The 21,252-nt window shown below is 45.4% G+C and overlaps 1 protein-coding gene across 1 annotated transcript in view; it reads right to left on the reverse strand.

Annotated features, from left to right (window-relative positions):
• Positions 1-383: 383 nt before the first annotated feature.
• The window catches only part of LOC126531283 (uncharacterized), a 39,749-nt gene continuing 18,880 nt past the window's right edge, over positions 384-21,252 (reverse strand). Inside the window, exons 7-11 of the mRNA XM_050178745.3 lie at positions 20,428-20,607; positions 8,324-8,566; positions 3,487-3,680; positions 1,675-1,785; positions 384-1,130 (exon numbers count right to left, since the gene is read on the reverse strand). Of these exons, the coding sequence (XP_050034702.3) occupies positions 969-1,130; positions 1,675-1,785; positions 3,487-3,680; positions 8,324-8,566; positions 20,428-20,607 (890 nt within the window). The 3' untranslated portion in view covers positions 384-968. The remainder of the gene's footprint in view (positions 1,131-1,674; positions 1,786-3,486; positions 3,681-8,323; positions 8,567-20,427; positions 20,608-21,252) is intronic.

Below are 21,252 nucleotides of genomic sequence, written 5' to 3' on the forward strand. Positions count from 1 at the left end.
CTTCCCGGAATTAAATGTACCCTTCAGCGTCTTCGTTTTCCCTCTTTCTTGTACTACCGCACGTGAGTTGCATTAACTTGAAGCTTCACCGGAAAGTTTCATTAATTTATACGGTTTATCTTATGCAATAATACCGTTTTCAGGCACTTTTGTGGTAAACTGAAAATTATTCCTGCTCCGACTTACCATCCTGGGTCTAGCAAATGTACTCGTTACACCACAGCAATAATAACTAAAAAAAGTACAGGCGAAGTCGTGGTTTATATCGATTTACACTGCCAGAAAGTCGAATGTAAGTCCTAGTAATTTATTATTTTGATGAACGCCAGATTGCTTATAACACACTCACCAGTAAGCTGGTGAGTGTGTAATTGGATCAGATCTCTTCGTGAAAATTGACTCTTTCATTGTATATTTTTTCATTTGCTTCTTAATTAACTGCATAAACATGTCAAAATCATAGTGCGTTTTGTCTTCGTCAGTAGACTATGATCATCGGGGCACTTTCATCGGAAGTTCCAAAAGATCCAGGGCCCCCCTAACGGCCTCTTGCACCCCTGTTTCATGACGTGTCGGCACTTCTGACGCATTTATTCTTTGTAAATGTTGGCCAGAAAAAATCGCGCGCTAACAAATTTGAGCGGGCATGCAGCACGTTAAATCCGCATCCCTCTCCCCCCCCTCCCCTTCTCCGCCTCCCTTTGGTACTACTCTCGGTCCGCGCCTTGTCATAAGGTAAAACAGAAAATGATGAACTCATCCCCTCACTATTTACTCTTGCCCGCAAAGCAGGGTATAAACGTGAACGTGCGTCTCGCAGAACTTCCTCCCTTTTCCTTCTTTGATTGCCCTCTAGGGAAGGTGAACACGTCCGCAAATGTCCGCACAGCTTGAAACAGGTGTCATTTGGCGCTCCTGTAACATCGCGTTGTAGCACAGAGAATCTGATCATAAAGCTAAGTTGGCTTCTAGAGCTGCCGACCGGCTTTGCCCTCGCTGTGCTCCTGGCATATGCTTGTCCAGAACAGGTCCCAATCTGTGTTCGGTGCTGTGCCTCCGTACTCTGAGAAGAGCATGCTTGGAGAAATGTCAGCGTAAAGCTGATCGACGTGCTTCCCGTGAAACGTTATCTGAAATGACGGGAAAAAGAACAACTGTCGTTACACTTCTGCCCACGACCTCCAATGCACTTGTCGAAGACAACCATTGGGCCATTGATACGGTGCCACACGACCACAATAACCGTTCCTATTGCGAGTGTCGGTGGCACTTCACTTAAAACAAATTTCAACAGAACATCTAATATTTGTTCGATGCATTTCGAGTTTAAACCGGTGGCCTCCCACTCACTGCAGAGTCATTTTTTATTATAGAGTTTCACTGACATTGAAGGCAGGACAGAAGGGCGTTACCAAGATACGTAAATTTTTTTTTTTACATGTGGCACTGTCACCGTTCTCATGTACAATTTTTTTATACGCTGATTTGTCTTCGAAGTTTACGCACGAATGCTGACAAAGACAATGCAAAAATGACACTGCGCACGCTGTCTCGGATGTAAAGAGTTTGCCATTCAAAGTGGAGCTATTATTTTAGTAGTTTACGTTAATACGTTCCATCTCTAGAGAAAAAAAAAATCACGCAAGAGATGCGCAGACACTCGTAAGCATTTACCGCATTGATGGTCTCGTCCCTCATGAAAGGCCGCATGAGCGCGAACAAGACACTGAAGGCAGCTGGCTGTCGGATCACGTGAGCTTCATTCGCTAAGATGGGAGCGCAATTCTGTAAAAAAATATAGGAAAAAGCATTATATATTTAGCACGACGGGTGTGCCGAATGTCAAGTCTCAAGCTATATCAGGGCTCACGCCACCATGCTTGCGTTAATTCTCCGTGAATAGAGCAGAGAACACTTCCCATAATGCGTGCGACACAACGAGAATGTTTTGCAGCGTTGTTTTTTTAACAATATTTATTTAAAACTACAATTTTTAGCCTCAACTTTATCACCTCTTGTCTCTAAGTAAGTATACATATCCTGCAGCTGCATTTGATGCCTTTATGACCTAATGTACGACGACACCGTAAAAAAAAAAAAATGCACCGCACTGCTGTATAAAAAATTCAGAGCCATTCCACACTGTGAAGGTGGATGACCAGCGGAGCTGTAGAGAACTATAAAGAAAAGAAAACAACAAAACAATATAACGCAAATATGCACGTTGTTGTGCTTATTTGTATTTACGTTTATCTCGTGACCATAGTAATTATGGCTTTATGGTCTCTATGATAGACGGCCATGGGCTCTGTGACGACACTGAAAATGTTCTTAGCGAACATTATGTCTATGCACGACCGATGGCGCGTCGTGGAGGCATTGGTCTTGGTGTAACGTTCAAAGCCAAACTCTTCCAAGAGAAACGCCAAGAACCACTTTCCGTGTGGACGAGACACATCGACGTTAGTGTCACACACAATGACGACGGGTTTGGGGTCCACCGGGAGGATCCACCCAAATGTGTCGATCATAAAGTCTTAAAGGTCGCCCGCTGACGTTCCAGGATGAACGTATACGGTGGCGACAACGATTCCCACCCGGCCTTTACGACGCGCTCGTCAGTACATTCGACGGCAAAGCTCTCGCCCGTCATCGGTAAGGCTATAGGTGCAACGGCCGCTCTGTCGTTGTTTTCGTAGATCGCAACGCATCAAACCAACATCCATCACCGGTTTTGACAGATATAGCCTTAAACGCAGCTGGTACACATACGCTGATTTCGCCTTATTCTTAAGACAGCTCCGCTGTAAAAAGACAAGGCAATAAGATTATGTTGTTGATACCATCACGCCTCACTTAGCAAGACGTGACAACTGTCTGTGCAGGAAGAAGCAGGTGGCCAAATGGGGCAAGAAATTCTGGTCAACCTTGATGCAGGATCTTCGAATAACATGCTGGTACGGGTGGGTAAATGAATTTTAATGCGGTAGCATAGTGCAGATCAGTCAAGGGTCTTTGCGTAGTGGTTTAGCGTTAAGATAGCTCAAGGGTAGAGGAAATATCCACGCCCTCTGCCCACGCTACAAATGTATTCAGTCGTTGTTTCGTGGAAAAACGAGTCGTCTATATAATGCGCTTGATAAACAGCAGTTTTCATAAATGTTACTGCTACTCATAAACATTACTATAAAACGCTACTCACAGGAAAATAATTTCCTAGCGAGATTTTTGTAGAATTCCTACACAAATGTCGCACGTTCAGTATGTATCGGGGAAAACTTGAGGTCATTCAATGCGCATATCTGGTGGGAGATTATCAATCAACATAAATCCCCAAATGTCATCGCGTTATGCGTCTCTTAAATTATAAAATGATGAATTCGTTTTTTTTTTTTTTTTTGTGCGGGAAGTTGTTTAAGTGAAGATAAACAAGCAGTAAATAAGGATGCAAACCCAGTCAATACCACAATTGTCCGTCGTTCTTACCTGCAGGTAATGCAAGTAGTCCTTCATGACACCAATGTCGAAGAATCGCATCTTGCCGAAGGACCAGCCTTGGAAGTCGGTGACTAGAGCAACGCCCGCCGTCTGAGCCGCTGGATGCCTGGACGCGTACTCGATGCACATCACCACGGCCTGCGTCATCTCCAGGTGGCTGACCTTCGACGGCTGCCAACTACCTGCAGAGGTACATCAGGGAACTTCTGCATTGCCCCGCACATTGATTGATTTATTCGATGACAGTGGAAATACTGGGAAGACTTCTGCCACCAGCTGTTCTACAACAAATCATAACAATATGCTCTCTCAAGACAGATAAGCAACCGATTCTAGACCTCCGCTCCCCCCCCCCCCTTTCTTGTTTAGGCATGCCTTTACACTCCAGATTTTGTTTTGCGGCTTTGATTATACACAATGGATTGTTTAGTGTCTCATTGAATGCCACGTAAAAACGAACAAATTTGAATATTTATTTACCTGGTGAGTGTAATATATGGCGAGTGCGCTGAAAAAACGAAGAAAAAGCCGTCATCGCTCTTTAGCGCCTTTTCCATCCGCGTCGATAAATTGTCAACCATGACCAACCGTACTCCAGCGGGCGCTGCGTAGGGTGCGGTCGCGCGGACCCTATCTTGAAAGTTACCTGGGACGGGTGCAAAGAGGGCCGAGTGCTGATAGCTTCGTGTGCGCTGTGCTCTCGCCGCTTAGTTCGCGTTGAAGCGAGAGGCAGGGTGAAGGTGAATTCGCCTGCTGTTGCCTGTTGCTAGTCCTATCTTTAAATCGATCGTCTCACGTGGCGGACGGATGGCCAAACGAACGCGTTATCTCTTTCGATAGGCATAGAAATGCTTGCGCGTGTAAAAGAAGCTTTAAAAACCCGCGTAATTATCTGCAATTACTTGTTAACAAATCGCACTGTCGACAGCCGCAAAGTCGTAGGATTTCTCTTCTTCACTGTTAAAAGTTTTCGCAATTTGTCGAGGCGCTCTGCATCGCTGCTGAGGTGGTGGGACCACATTTGGATGCATGTAGAGACGTGTCTTGAGTGGGGAGAGCGGGATCGTCGAGCTCATTTCCTTGCCAACAGCAGCCGGCTTGATCTCCCCACCAGCGCACTCACAGTGACTGCAGAGCTTTATCTACTCCATCGGCATAGCTCTAACTTGCGTGCCTTCCACGGCAGCACGAGTGCTTCCGTCGCCCGAGTGAATCATCTTCCGTCAACTACTGCGCCTCCCTCGGCAAGGGTGAAGACAAAATAAAGTATTTGGTTGCATAAAATAACCTCAGTAAGGGAGAATCGCAAAAAGACAGTGCCCATGCCATACGCGTGCGCTTTGCTGAAATGTAAATGCAGATGGTCCGTCCAAACTACTCGTTGGCTCTGCGCAATGTCTGGCAAAGATATGGTACGAACGCAGTGGCATAGTCCTCACTTGCAGGGCTATTGGCGGTGTCTCCTACTGGGTAATCATGAACACGAAGATAAAAACCAGGCGCGTGCGCCAGACAGCCGACGCGTGTCACGCGATAACTGCCATTTCGAGATATAGCGGAACGACAGGAGGCCGGCTTGCATGCATTATCACCTCTGTGCTTTTGTAGAGTGCCTCCATAATCTCTGTCCCCAGTACGACATCGAGCGTGAAGCTCTCCTGACAGCATTGAACCAGCTGGACTCTAGACGATTTTCGGAAATGAAGATACTTGGACTATGGCCGTAGGCGTCGATGGCACAGAAAGCCACGAAGGCGTTGTTGAAGTATCTCAAGTCGACAGGTCTTGTCAACCGTGTGTAGACTCGGTGCGAACCTTCAAGTGTGCACGAAACTGTGCTCTCTCCTTCTCTCTCTCTCTCTCTCTCTCTCTCTCTCTCCATAATCTGCTGAGGTAACGACACTCCGTTCTGGAAAAGCAGCGCTATTTTCTGGGAAAATGGCGCTCACGCATCGTCTCAAATGTACTTACAACGGCAATCCCTTTCATCGCAATATTGCGTTCTCTCATTGAGACAAAATAAACAAATTCTGAGGTTTTACGTGTCAAAACCACTACCTGATTATGAGGCACAACGTAGTGGGGAACTCTGGGTTAGTTTTGACTACCTGAGGTTCTTTGAACGTGCCCCCATGCACGGGACACGGGCGTTTTTGCATTTCACCTCCATCGAAACGCGCCCACCGCGGCCGCGATTGGATCCCGCGACCTCGTACTTAGCAGCACAACACTATAGCCGCTAAGCCACCGCGCTGGGTGACTCTCGTTCAAGCAGAGAACAATGGATCTTGAAATAGACAACCCCGTGAGACTAAGGCCATTGTTTCGTTTTATTGTTAACTGTGCAACGCTTATGCTTAGTGTGAAACAGTTCTCTGAAACTTCTGCCTCTGGAACACTGTAGTGCCACGTTGTATTGACGGTGAAGAACGCAGTAGCGAAAACTGTGAATAACGAAAGTAACTCTTAGATAGGAAGGAGGTTTCTTGCCTTCTTTTAAATTACCTGCAGGACACGGATTTGCCCTCCACATGGTGACCTTAGGAGTGACTATGTGTAGTTGTGAGGTCTGTGTCTGATTTATATGATTTATGTATTTTAAGTGTCGCTACGGTGGAGCAATTGCCGGCAGCTACTGCAAGGCTAATCCCACCAGTAGCCTACAACCACTCACTCAACGCAACTCAACTCTTTATTGGGCGAACCTGTACCCAGAAAGTACAAGCAACGATCAAGCACGACGATAGGCGCGAGCACAATCGGCGATCGTCGAAGTCTGACGTGCGGGTCAAGCGCGTAACCTTTTATACACGATTCGTCGAAGGTTCCAGGCTAATCACTGATGCCCTCGTGCCTTCCGGAAAGTGCTACACAATTAGCGTCGCGCCTATAGTCTTATTACATAAGGTTCGGTACACACATACACAACAGATAGAATCAACGATAACATTCGAGTAAGTTCCAACTCATACAAGTGCATCTTGCGCTGAGCGATAATTTTAGTTGTACACTCTCCGAGAAAAGCATAAATAAGTAAGTGTGTCACTATAGTCTCAGGACCGGTGTACCTTGACATTGTCTCGGCTTGTACGAAGAGTTTATAGTTTTACATGCCACTATGGTAAATTTATCCTTTTTTCGCAACGGCTCCTTGATGTATCAGAATCCATAGCACCCACCCCCTACCCAACTCCAAGAAAATAGAAGAAGCTTCACAAGAAGCAGATGTGGCCTTTTCGATTTGCATCAGTTCTCATCAAGGCCTGTATTTTACGCCCCTTGTTACTTAATGAAATAAAGAAAGCATGTCGGTGTCATAGCATATTCTAATATCACTTACACAAAAGAAACTTAGTTCAAGAATTTCCGTTAGTTACAAACTAAAATGTATTGTCAGAGGCAGGTGGCTCATCTTGATCTATTAGCTCATGACGTGTTATAAAAATTGCTTTATTGGAGTAGGGCCAACGCTCTCGTTATTAATGCTGCAATGAAAAGGCTGTGCTGTTCAAGCCAACTCCTAAAAAAATTGATCGTAGTCTAAATACTCAAAAAACAACTCGCAGCTCCTTACACTACAAATGGAAACGGTACTGAATTGCGAAAAAAAAAATCCGACGCTAACGACGAGAACAGTACGTTCGACAGTTTTTCGACCTCCCCAACCTTACTTGAATCAGGCATAAGTGCATAAAAAAAACGCTCTAGTAGGTATATTTACGTACTCTATAAACAACCGGGTTCGTCAAAATTAAAGCGGTGCCTCCGATTGTACGACGCCTATAAAAATCCAAGTGTTGCTTAGTGAGGCTGTATGAATTAATCGGTCAATGTTTTCGAAAGTACGTTTCCTATGATCGGGTACTGCGATGGACTTAATTGCAACGAACTCAACTATATACAGTGACTGCAAAACAAGGGAATCCGCGACATTACAGGCGCCCCATTATAAGCTCATACATGTGACCTATTCAAATTAATTAATGCGCTTCGAATAGAAAATTTTTACAATTTCAATCTTTTCATCAAATAAAAGCAATGTCTTTTGGGAGGAGAATGAGTTTGCTGCTATGGGCAGATGCGTGGCCAGAAATGCGGTATGTAAATGCAGAAGCCAAGCACAGGAGGTAGTTTCCCATCTTGCGCAGTAAGCAAGGTGGTGTGTGCGCCGTTCATCGCCACGCGTAGGGAAAGCAGTAACGAGGTAACCTGAGGGAGTACGCTGGGGAGAGACATATATTTCGAGAACGCGGCGCTTTGGGGAGTAAAAGAAATGTTCCTGGGAAAAAACAAAACAAAAAAGCGTGGCAGTTTTATCAACATTTCTTTTCTGCTTTTGGTTTTTCACATTGTCTGTAGGTTTACAAACATTTTCTTTTGATGGATTGTTTTTGTCATATTGTAGAAGAAAAAAATGGAAGTTTGTCTTTTGCTTTCCTCGTGACTGAACCTATGAGGGAGTTTAAAAGAGTCAAGTGTTGGGGTGCGGTTATAACACAAGGGTTTTAACAAGGTATCTGCGCGACACATCCAAGCATCAGTTCTATCAGTATATATAGCCGTGCTCTGAGTGGCACGACGATGGCCCGGAGAGTAGCTGTGGCTCATGTGGCTGGTGAAACCGCACACGAATGTTAGGTGAGAATACTAAAGAGGCGAAGAAATATCCTTTCACTCACAGTAGAGACAATGAGGACAATGCTTCCACTTTACCGCATACGACCCAATTCTGCTAAAATAAATGAAGAAGAACACTCAGCTATAACCTTCAATGGCCGGTCTACGCCCACCAAAGTCGGTTGCTTATTCGCTCAGTTGCGCTTACCAAGTTTGTAGAATACGACCGGCCGTCCATGGAGGTTCCTTCGCGGCAGAACCGTGATGTAATCCCTTGTCAGCTTGCGCAACTTCTCGGGATCTTTGAGGCCTTCAAATATGTTCGCTGAGGAGGCGCGAATCGCGCAGTACTTTCTCAGCGCTTCCAACGAGGCGCCGACGTCATACTTGCGGAGTCGCAGGAAGCGAAGCAAGTCCGCAGAGTCGGTCGGGGCCCCGAGCTCGGGCTCATCTGTGCGAGGCCAGAAAGAGGGAAACGTTAGCACTGGCCAATTAGCAGTGACATGTGACACAGGGTGTCATTAGCACTGGCGCAAGCTATGCATCAGGCAAAGAAAGGCATCGGACCGCAGGCCCTGCAGCCTCAAATAGATCTCAGTTCCATACGCCAGCATATTCATTGCAAACGCGAGCGTTAATCCCGCTCCATGTGTTTACGGATGCGAGCGATGTTCTGGAAAAATACTGAGTAGAGTACTTACCATCAATTTTAAGCCCAATGCGTGTGTTTCATTGAACCTGACTTTGTTCGATTTTGTTCCTGACTTCATGTGCCTGCCTGTGAACTTATACCGTGTTTTCTTCTCCGGCCCTGACTTCAGTGTAGTTATGCAACTCGACTTTAAGACGGAGCGTGTTTAACTCATTTATGCCGCGTAAATGTTAGGATATGTGTTTTTGGACGGTTTATCTGAGCCGACGGTAAGTTTGAGTGTATTTCTGTGCGATTTTCTCATTCCTGTGACCTGATCGTTATTTGCATTTCTATTTGAAACAGAGTCAAAGCTGGCAACAGCACCTACGCATCATATATATATATATATATATATATATATATATATATATATATATATATATATATATATATATATATGTATATATATATATATATATATATATATATATTGGACAGCCCCATCACTAGGTTACGGCATTGTAAACAGCCAAACGTGACGCGTAGATCCCGCACCCGCAATCGCGCCTGCAAAGTATCAAACGGCTGCCACGGAGTGAAAAAAGCTCCAATTCCCAGCAGAAGTCCTCGCGCCTTTAGCCTCGAGGTAGCCTCGCTTTCAGCAGGAATCGATGTCACACGCATGAACACCTGACGTAAGGCGCGCTGCCTGCAACGTCACCGATTACGGCACGTGCCATCGGTGATCATCCATTGCAGAACGAGCAAACAAGACCACCACTGGGAGTGCGCCGCGCTGAAAAAGAAAGGAAATAAAAGAGAAAGAAAATGAAAAAGAAAGAGGGAAAGAAGGAAAAGAAAAGGATGCGGGGCTGGTGAAGTCCACGTGACGTGGTTCTTCGGCTCCAGCATGGAATAAGCCAGGGACGGGATGGCACTTGCGGACGCTAGTCGAGGCAAAGGGGAAGAGCGTGAATCTTGGCAGTGAAGCTCGCCTGCTGGCAGCATGGCAGCGCGACAATTTCTCCTATTTACGCTAATAATGAGCCGATTGAAAATTTATTGCGGTAAGAAGCTCCCTACATAGAAAGCACTTTACAAGTTCTAATGTATAAGCGAAATTTCAGAAGAGACCTGGTGAAGGCCCCTTTAAAAACGAAAGTACTTGATTGATTGATTGATTGATTGATTGATTGATTGATTGATTGATTGATTGATTGATTGATTGATTGATTGATTGATTGATTGATTGATTGATTGATTGATTGATTGATTCTTTATTGGTTTATCACATATACATGTGATGGGAGGCGAAGGGAAAAGCCATTCAAGGATGGCTTGAGGGAGTCCTTCGCCCCCACGCTGGCAAAGACAACAGCAGAGGCACACACGTCCTGTTCACATGGTCGTACACATTTACAAAACCATCATATTAAGCACAACATTGCCATAAACCTTGACAAAACCATAGAATTAAACACATTAGTTACTGTCCTACGTAGGGCATCATTCGTTAACATACTTTACTTCACCTCAGCATCGAATGACAGCACATTTCATAACAATGTACGCTTAGTAATAGTGACATTGAAACAATATAATTAAATAGCAATCGTAAACAGCTCTAGTGGTCAATGTTAGGCTAGAAAAAATGTGTACAAGTCAGATAACGTTGCTTCGCGAATATCGATTTGTTTTTTATTAAAATCATTTAGTAGTCGTGGAAGTTTGTTTTGGAGCATTTGCCGACCATAGCCAGTGTGACAATATGGAACATTCCATATTTCTGTTGTTCTAGTGGCATATGATGCTTCCTTCAAATGGAGATTCACCAAACCCATGAAGATAGAATTATGACAGTCATAGTTAAGGCGATATTCACGCAACAATTTATGCTCATATGTGTCTTGTACTCTAATTATTTTAAATATTTTAAAGAGCTCCACAGTAGAATGCCGGAGTGGCACATTCTCAATTATTCTCAAAATTCTTTTTTGCATTACTAATAGCCGCGAGAAATTCGATTGTGTTGTAGTCCCCCAGACCAAATGACAATAGTTTAGATAGGAAGCGAAGAGGGCATTATAGATTAACAATTTTATTGACTTCGGAATTAAGTAGCGGTTTCTGTTCAGGATTCCCGTTATCGCACCTAACTTTAGTAATATCGCATTGATATGCTCATCCCACTGCAGTGATTTTGAAAAATGCACACCAAGTACTTTAATAGACCTAACTAGCTCTATCTCTGAGCAGCGATAAACTAGGTTACGTACTGCTGAAACTTTCCTGCCTATAGAATGAAACATCACAGCCTTTGTTTTCATTGTATTTATCTTTAATTGGTTATTATCTGCCCACGTGCTTAGTTCCTCTAAAATGGCATTACCTTTATGAAAAAGTTCGGCATCTGATGAAGACAAAACAAATATGCTAGTGTCGTCAGCATAAATTATAAATTTACCTTCTGAAGATATATGCACTATGTCATTTATATGTAAATTAAAGATCAAAGGCCCGAGAATGCTACCCTGCGGTACTCCTGAGATTATTTGCCTTCTGTCAGATACCATTTCATTCATTGACACAAACTGACATCTTTCCGAAAGATAACTTTTCAGAAGCATCAGGGGAAGCCCACGAATGCCATAGTGACTTAATTTGTCAAATAAGATTTTATGATTAACGTAATCAAAGGCTTGCGTAAAATCAACAAAAACACCAAGAACAAATTGTTTTTGTTCAAATTTCTCCAATATATATTCTTTCTGGTCGAGAAGAGCTAGTTCTGTTGATCTATTTGTTATAAATCCGTACTGGCATTTCGTTATCACGTGCTTGTTACAGAAAGGATATAGTCGATTATAGATTATTTTCTCGAAACCTTTAGAAAATACGGGCAGTATCGACACTGGTCTATAATTCGAGACGTCTTTTTTGTCTCCTTTCTTATATAAAGCCACTACACGAGCCACTTGCATTTTGGATGGAAAAACACCGGTTGAAATACATAAGTTATATATATATGCCAGCACAGGAGCAATTTTATTTATTACGTATTTTACTGGCCTTACTTGCAGCCCATCAGCATCGCAACTTCGGCTGTTTTTTAACGCCAAGAAAACAGCGATAACTTCATCTTCTACTGTTGCTTCCAAAAAGAATGTATTTGCATTTTGAGGATCTAGAGCTGCCGTCGGAAGGCTGGCGCATTGTTAATTAAATCGTAAGCGTTCAGAAGAAACGTTAAGTACCTATACTTGAAAGTAAAAGTTTACAATCGTTGCATTCTGCCGGTAAACTATGGGGCTGGTACTCGGAGGAAGGATAGCAAAGAAACTCGAGAAGCTAAGGGCCGCTCAACTAAACACTTAACGAAAAGGATAGCCGTAGAGATAGGAATATTGCAGTGAAGATTAGGGAGCAAACGCCAGCAGGTGATATTCTAGCTGAGATTAAGAGCAAACAGTGGAGTTGGGCAGACCACGTATCGCTTATATGGAGTGCTCGTAGATAACCGTTTGTTTGTACGAGTAACAGAACGAGTGCCAAGGAAAAGGCAAACGTTGTCGAGGACGGCAGAGAATTAGCTGGAAAGGTGAGATTAGAAAATCTTCGGGCTAAATAAGGAGCCAGCTGACGAGAGAACGCAGATAATATTCAATGAGATTCTTCCGGCTCCGCAATCCCTCGTGGCGCATGTAGCACGCACAAAGAAAAAAAAAAAAGAAGAGCCTTTCAGATCTGTTTCTATTACTCAGAGGCCAACCATCGCTGACGTGGATACCGTGATGAATGATGATGATAGCGATGGTGATAGATGATGGCGACGACAATGGCTATAAGGCCGGTGTGGAAAAATGAAACGCGCCTGTTTACCAGCGGATATTAGCCATGCCATTGAAAGGTGCACGTCATACGCACTCGTATATACGCTGCTTCTTCGTTTCCATGTAGGGTTGTTCACCTACTTGCTCGAGATACTCGGTACGATACGGCTCCTGAGATGTAACAACTATTGAACACAATCTATTGTCAAGTTCCGACAGGATGTGGCTTTGGATCGGACGACGTACGAACAACCAACCCGCTCAGACTGCGCGAGATCTGCAAAAAGAAAAAAGAAAAAAAGAAGAGAGCGGAGCTGGCAGCGGGTTGGTTATTCGCCTGTCCATCGCCATGCAGCCGAGGCGTACGCGTCCATCTCCGCTCACAGAGGACTAAAAATCGACTGCAGTTTGTTTCCGACGAGAACTACATCACGCATGACTTTACACAACATACAGCTTATAGAATAAAGTTATGTTTAAAATGCAGCTGTTCTGCAAAGCAGCGCCCAGTGTATACTAACGCACGGACCTGATCGGGAGCGTAGATGCGAGAGCATTCCGCCTCGCAGGCGGACGGCACACGCATCCCAGCACACTTGCCCCGCATCCTCTCTCCTCCCGTCCACACCGTTTTTCTTGTGCTCACTACAGACCCGGTTGCAGCGTGCACGGACTAGCAAAAAAAAAAAAAAAAGAAAGAAAAGAAAGCAAAAAAAACAAGAGGTGCAAGCGCAAACGTGCAGCTGTTTCGAGGAAGCCGGCCGTGGCCTATTTAATATGCGCATCGGGGTAAACCAGTTCTAATCTAAGCTGGCAATGAAAGCCCCGATGAAACAGGCACTTTTCATTTTCTTGATTAAATGTCTGTGCCAAGAAAAGGGTTAATACACGTAAATACATTATTCGCGCAATACATTTGCGTCAGCACACCCGCCGGGGTGTTCCAGCGGCCATGTGGTGTCCTGCCGTTGAACACAAGGTCGCACGTTCGGTTCCCGGCTACGGCGCGTGCATTTTGATGGAGGCGAAAAGCAGAAACGCTCGTGTGCTGAGATGTAGGCGCACGCTAACGAACCCCGTGTGGTCGAAATTAATGCGCAACCCTTCGCTGCTGCGCCCCTCGTAGCAATAGTCCACTGCGCAGCTTCACTCGACGTTCAACCCCACAATTTAATTAAACTTTACGAAAGTATTGCATTTTGAAATGTCTTTCCGTTGCAGATATCGACTGACATCATTATACTGACATTACCCAATGTGATCTCTGCACGTTCGCGGTTTAGTATTCTTTGGCGGAAGATATCGTTATGAAATCTGGGCACGTGAATTGTTTCGCGCGCCCTCACACTCTGGAAAACACTTTACTCCGCGTTTCCAAATGGCTACGAGAGGGTTGATTCAGTCGACGCTAAACTGGCGCTGAACGTCCTTGAAGACAATGATAAGCATTCGCCAAGACGGGTACCTCGAGGAACGATTTCAGTTTGTGGGGAGCTGTATAACTTGTGCATTGTGCAACAGAACCTTTATATTTAGCAACATCGAGAGCCTTCATTTCATTAATCTATAGACAGTCTCTAGACAGTCTACATATTTAGACATTTTATAGACTAGTCTATAAAAAGTGTAAGACTGTAAGTCTATAGAATGTCTATAAACTAGTCTAAAGAAATATATAAATAGACAGTCTATAAACTTCATAGACACATGTCTATAGACTGTCCATGGACTTTCTATAAAAGAAATTGTAAAGGGATGCTGATTAAAGGGTGTGTTCATGCTGTGCTCTTTGACAACGTTACGTTCTTGGTTTGCAATTTGAAAGTCTCCCATGCTGCATATCATCATCATCAGCATGGCTACGCCCACTGCAGGGCAAAGGCCTCTCCCATACTTCTCCAACTAGCCCGGTCATGTGCTAATTGTGGTCACGTTGTCCCTGCAAACTTCTTAATCTCATCCATCCACCTAACTTTCTGCCGCTCCCTGCTACGCTTCGCTTCTCTTGGAATCCAGTCCGTAACCCTTAATGACCATCGATTATCTTCCCTCCTCATTACATGCCCTGCCCATGCCCATTTCATTTCTTGATTAAAACTAAGATGTCATAAACTCGCGTTTGTTCCCTCACCCAATCTGCTCTCTTCTTATCCCTTAACGTTACACCCACCATTCTTCTTTCCATTGCTCGTTGCGTCGTCCTCAGTTTAAGCAGAACCCTTTTCGTAAGCCTCCAGGTTTCTGCCCCGTAGGTGAGTACTGGTAAGACACAGCTATTATACACTTTTCTCTTGAGGGATAATGGCAAACTGCTGTTCTTGATCTGAGAATGTCTGCCAAACGCATGTTGCATATACCTAACCCCTGTCCCCTCTACCCCCCCCCCTTCACGTTAAACTGGGCGGGCATGATGTAACAATTCCATACTTCTTTTTTTTTTTTCTTTTTGGCGCTTTGTCAGTGGTCTGAGGTGCGCTCCGCCTACGTTATTCACACTAGTGATCTGATTGGCATGAGCTGCAGATGATAAGAAAAAAATTCCGCCCGAGCACTCCGTACATATTGTAAATCAGCGAAGCTGAAACGTGCGGCCCCGGTGTTTACCACTGGATTAATCCTGACGGCTCATTAAACGACGGCTTGTTAGGCTGCCGGATCCTCGGAAGGCAGTTTTCACTTGCTGTCGGCTGCACGAGCCTGTTATTGTGCCCGGGCTGCAGCATCGGCCCGGCGTAGACGAGTTCGTTCCCAGTTCTGCTCGCGGCGTTGCTGATCGAAAGCTGCCTGCTGCTCAGGAGTACGTATGACGCGTGACCTACCCATTTCCGAGCCGCAGAGAAACTGCTGCGCGCGCGCTCGGCAGCGACGGAGAGCAACGACATCAATACTGGCGCAGCTGATCCATCACTTCGATAGCACAAGGCCTTTTCACTCCGGTCCATGACATCGTGTTAACTGGCCCGACTGCTATAGAATCTAATAGGGATGGCCCCGAGTAAGCAATGGAAACCTCGGGCCAGAATGCGTGACGTCATGGATTGGAGTAAAAAGCTTGGCCTTGTGCTGTCTAGGTGGTGTTGGCTAATCGCGCGCCCCTCTTCCTCTATATACATATTTTTTACTCGGGCATGCGAAAAAGAAACCACCGCTTGCGCATGGGGTTGCGCAGGAGGAGTTTTTGGCGTACAGGCGACCGACAGACAGACAGACGGACGACGAATCGGCTAGCGATATGCAGCTTCGCTGTAAAAAATAGGGTCGACCGAGAGGAACTGGTACGTACGACGTACCGGTCCTGATATCTGTTTCACTGGAGCTACCTAGCACAGATTGCACCATGGTCATGGTCCTTATTCAGGTGCAGGTAAGCGACCGGCAGGACTTGCGACAGCAAGTCCTTCAGTCTCTCGTGCACTCGGTGTTGCTGGTTTATACGTGCTCTCGTTTATCAATCGCCGTTTCAGGTGCACTTTGACGAAGTTGAGCTAGTGACACGCAGATAACATACGGCCTTTGGGATGCCTTCGTGCTTTCGAGATTTCGGCGCGCACGTTTTCATCTTTTTCCGCCCTTTTTTCTTTTTTATTCTTGCTCTTGTATTCCTTTCTTTCCTTTCTTTGCGTTGTTACACATGTGAAACACAAGAGAGACCAAACAAGATGATAGGAATCAGCTCGGATACTAAGCGTAACTAACTATCTCGAGTACAACGTACGACAGCTCAGCGCACGTCTCCGAGGCATACATCCGCAGTCACACTTAACCCTGTCGCGCCTAAACACAGCTCCACATCAAGGAAAATTGGGACAACATGTGCTCCTTTACTTTTGGCAATGGAGAGTGGCTTTGTAAAAAAAAAAAGAATAATGAAATTTTTTTTCAGGTAATACGTCATCATGACAGAGTAATTTGTTCATTAGTAATTGTTTTGCTGGACGGTAAACTACTGTAAACTCGCTCCGTCATGTCAAAAACACTGCTATGGAATATGCGTTAGCATCCCCGTGCATAAGTCAGAATTGTAAGACGTTAAACTCAGTATAAAATATATAGGGTGTCCCTGCTAACGCTAGCAAAGCTGTTCAGTTCAAAAAAAAAAAAAAAGAAAGGAAGAAAAAAGAAAGCACGGTGTAAGGTACGATATTAAGCCGTATACGGTGTTGGGTCGTCACACCTCTGATGACCGAACACCGCGACGTCTTATAAATGTATCTTCGTTGACCAGCTTGGCTAGCGTTAGCTGGGACGCAGTGCATATTACGTCGGTCATTACAGTGTTAATTCGAACACGCCTTTTTGCCGCTCCTGCGGCTGGGGGCTGGATATTTCTGGTTGGAGTGCTGTGCGTGGTGCTAGCCTAATGCGTCTTTCCTGAAAGTATTCGATGTTAAGCCGCTATACATGTTTCTTCATTGTTCGGGTTTATTCTGTAGGCGGCTGGTGCACAAGCCGCTTTGGGCTTCTGTATGAGATATTGCTTTGGGCACTTAGAGGTGCACGCATGATCCCGGCGATGGCAGGCAGTTTTATTTCGCAGTCGAGGATGGTCAAGTACGGGCCAGTGGCCTTTGCATTTGTCGTCAAGACAATGGCTGTGGCCTTCAGATGCACGCGGGAATGCGGCGTTGGCGTGTCTGCCCGTCACAGAGGGGTGAAACAAAAAAGATTCGCGCATGAACGAGAACGACGGGAGAGCCAAACCTCGCTAGGGGAGAGCCTGAGCGACGGTCATGAACTTTTGATTGACCATTCACGGACAAATCGATGTTGTGCGTACGTGTCGCAGCTACGCAGGCGCGATTCAGTGACTCGCACAAAAGCACGGCCACAGGATAGATGATATCCAGGTGAATGTAAACGCAAACGTTTTACTACTGTTGCGATTCGCCTTAACGACGACAACATTTTGTGGTGATTTATGCACTTTGGCGGTGTGTGACGCCCGCTTGCCGTGATTGATGCATGTTTGTCGAGATTTATGCGAAGTGCTTCAGGTCGCCCGAGCGTTAAGAATAGGTCGTACGTGTCCCATCCGAATTTTTACGTTTTCGGACGATGTGGACATCGGTGTTAAACAGTGCCAAGTGCCTCCGTCCTACTGATATCTGCGGTGAAAACGTTTAAAAGTGTTTCCGGTCAATCTAGCCTCTCTAGACCGAAAGATTGGGTACGGCGGAAAGTTTTCATTTGTCCGGGAGGTGGCTGGGGCCTGACTAGTTTTCCGAACCCCATTTATATATATATATATATATATATATATATATATATATATATATATATATATATATATATATATATATATATATATATATATATATATATATATATATATAACAGTTGCGTTTGAAGAAACTTCGCGTGGCCTTGAAGAATTGTTCACTGAAGCTGCGGCCTTATAGAGATACGTAGTTATTACAAGACCTCATAGCCCGAGTCCCCTCGCTCTACCAAGAGACTGGCGTCTCTCGGTCGAGTTATCTTCGTTGGTATAATTGTTTGATACTTCGCTATCACTAATCCTGCTTCTTTTCCCGACAAAACTGCAATCTTTTCTTTTTTTTTTTTTTTTAACTGTGAATACAAGCAAATTGCTTCGAGCGGACACTTTGCAATGCGTAGGGCGGATAACCGGTGGACTATTACAGGGGAAGAAAGGGTGCCAAGGGAAGAGAAAGTGGTGCGTAGAAATTGGGAAATTCGCAGGCGTAATATGGACTCAACTAGCAGAAAACAGAAGTTATAGGAGATCGTCATGAGAGGCTTTCGTCCTGCAGTCGACATAAACATGATGATGATGATGATGATGACGACAACGACGCCGATGATGATGATGATGAATTTTAGTATTTGCGGTATTAACTGTATGCGGTGGAAACATTCCCGACGGCGCCTGTTGAGGCGACATGGCATGCGAAGCTCGCACATTGGATCGTAAGTGTGAATATGTCCGTACTGCAGTCCTTAGTCGATCCAGACAGCATGATGCACGCACTACGAAAAGAAAGACACAACAGCGGACCCCTCACTCCAAGAGAAAAATAGCGGGACTTGCTCTGTGTAGAGTTGTGCGCTGAATCACAAGCGCGGTCTGCGGGTATATTGCTTATAGCTGCTACTCAGCAGTAAGTGAACTGATTTTATCAGCAGGACCACTTATTTCTTCCTCCAACCCAGTTAACATCATTTTTACGGCCCTTTCTTTTTATGCGTTAGTCCTCCAACTTCATTTTGCTTCTCTACAGACGCTGCTTCTGCTACGAAATGAAAATGTTTTTCACACTGTTTACAGCTAAGACGCGCGCGCGGTATCAGCTACGAGCGTGCGGCCCCAAGAAGCTTCCAGTAAGCTGCCTTATCAGCCTAGTGTACCAGGAAAGAAAGCGTATTTTTAAATTGATTTAATGTACGAATAGTCTCTTTTTACGTTTCTGGGTAAAAGGAAGGAGCATAGTGCCTCAAGACTAATACTTATAATTTTTTCATGTAACTTACGGCTAACATTACTAAATTGTGGTTATGTACGCGGTAAACGCTTTAAAAATATTCAGGCATCTGTCTTAACGCACTCCTGCTACTCGCCATTTTATCGTTTTCCCGCTCACTTTAGAAGGTTACGCCAGTGTGCAAAGCTGGAAGCCGTCCAAGGACCGTTTTGTAAACAGCGGCTACAGTTCTCGCGGTACGGTGTCGACAAGCGTATCGTCCTGATCAGCATCGGGAAGTCGCAGGCGCTTTGTACTGGGCGGAGCCGATGCAGTAGAGCCGGTACAGAGTACACGAACATGTGATGCATGTAGCGGAGAATGTGAAAGTACTTAGCTCGAATGTAGCAAACCGTTTGAATATCATTTGGCTACAGCGAAATAATTGCACCGGATATACTTAAGCGCTTGCAATGTCTTCGGACAGTGACCAACCAGACCTCTAAGATCACACATGAAAAGCAGCTTCGCTATCTCACGCATCTTGCGCATCTCACACATCAAAGACAGTGCGAGTTGCCATGCATTTATGTTCTTTTTTTTTTTAATGCTTGCCCACTCTTCTTGGCAAACCATTTATTTAATCTCCTCAGCCGTCTGCCAATCAGCTTTTTTTTATATTCTATTGCTCTGTAAACAGCAGGTCACTGAACGTTCCGACAACCCTAAACAGACATACTTTCCTTGCGCCATTAAACACTATACGTCATCATCATCATTAAACAGACCTTGCGCGTCGCTGCAAGAGCTCCCACCGTGGTATCATTATCGAGATAATTCAGTTACCACATTACACACACTCAGCATGGTTCCTAAAGCACGCAACACTTACGTCAGGAATCTGACAAAGATTCACTTCTCTACACGAGGTGTTTCATTATCTCACTGATATTTTTTTTTTCATGCTAACTTATCCTCGGTTGTTTCTTCCCAAGATTTCTCATTATCACATTTCCTCTTTCCTCCTTTCTTTCTTTCGCATTGTGAGGGCTTACTTGGAGCGAGCCGAGCAGTCTCTACCATCTATCAACAGGCTCTTCAGTCAACACATTGAGTTATAAGCAATGATTGAGCACGGTTCCGGAAAGATGTGACACTTGCATCCACATCCATAACGATGCGTCCACTTTATATTCGTGAATCATGCACGCCGATAGCCTTTAATTTGCGTGCAGATTTTTTTCTCGACCGTTTCTTAAACCCGGAATTTCTTGGATCACCGTGATTCCCCTCTGTGCCAGGGCTTTGACGGGGCTCTAACTTTCGACCAGATCAGAGACCGAGTGACACAGTGACAGGGCCCCTCGCATCTTTCAACGACGCGATTAATCCCGAAGCAAGCAAGGATCGAGTGAGCACGCATTACCTTCCAGGAGCCTTCTCAGCTCGGCGAGGGAGTCCTGAGCGACGCCGTCCACAGGTATATCCTCGCCCAGCCAAGCTCGGTGACGGTGTTCCTCGCGCAGTATCTTCTCCCCGGACATATCGCGTCTGGAAACGCCGGCTAGCTGCGCCGGCGGAACGGTCACGACACCCAACACCAATCAAAGCCAGCTCCCGATATCGGCCGCAAGGCGGAAGCCGCGCGTCGCCGCGGCCGCTCGCACGCGTCACTTTACGCACGTTGGAACGGGCCTGTGCCCAAGACCGTCCGAAGGCCACTGTCCAAGGCCGACGCCGCTAACATCGATAGAGAAGGGCGATTCACGTGACGAGTTATTAGAACCGGACGCCCCTCAACTGTCCCTATACGCTCTCTTCGCGTGCTTTGCGGGGAGAAATGGGACGATAAATGGGTTTCTGCACTCGCTGGCTCCGTTACTCGCAGAACAATGGTGTCTGGCAGGCGAGCCCTCGCTCTCTCGTCACAGGAGAAGAGCGAAAAGTGACGCGAAGGGAACCCGAGCAGAGAGAGTGGTTTCAGCGAGAGCAGCGCAGCAATAGGGGCCTGACGTCATCGCTTCCAACCGAGGCCAGCGGCATCACCTTACACAAACAATTTTACATGTGACAAAAATGTTTTTTTCTTTCTGTCTTTTGGTGACCGCGGGCGCTCACTGGCGCGTAGTTACCTCTACCGCGAATGGCACATGTGGTTGGTTGCCTTCTGCTGGAAATCGCTCGACGGGCCTTTCATTCAGCGACACATGTGGCTTAACAGCTGGGTCGGCGAACGCATTCTCAACGCGCG

Source organism: Dermacentor andersoni, chromosome 5, assembly GCF_023375885.2.
Source record: "Dermacentor andersoni chromosome 5, qqDerAnde1_hic_scaffold, whole genome shotgun sequence".
Classification (NCBI taxonomy): Eukaryota; Metazoa; Arthropoda; class Arachnida; order Ixodida; family Ixodidae; genus Dermacentor; species Dermacentor andersoni.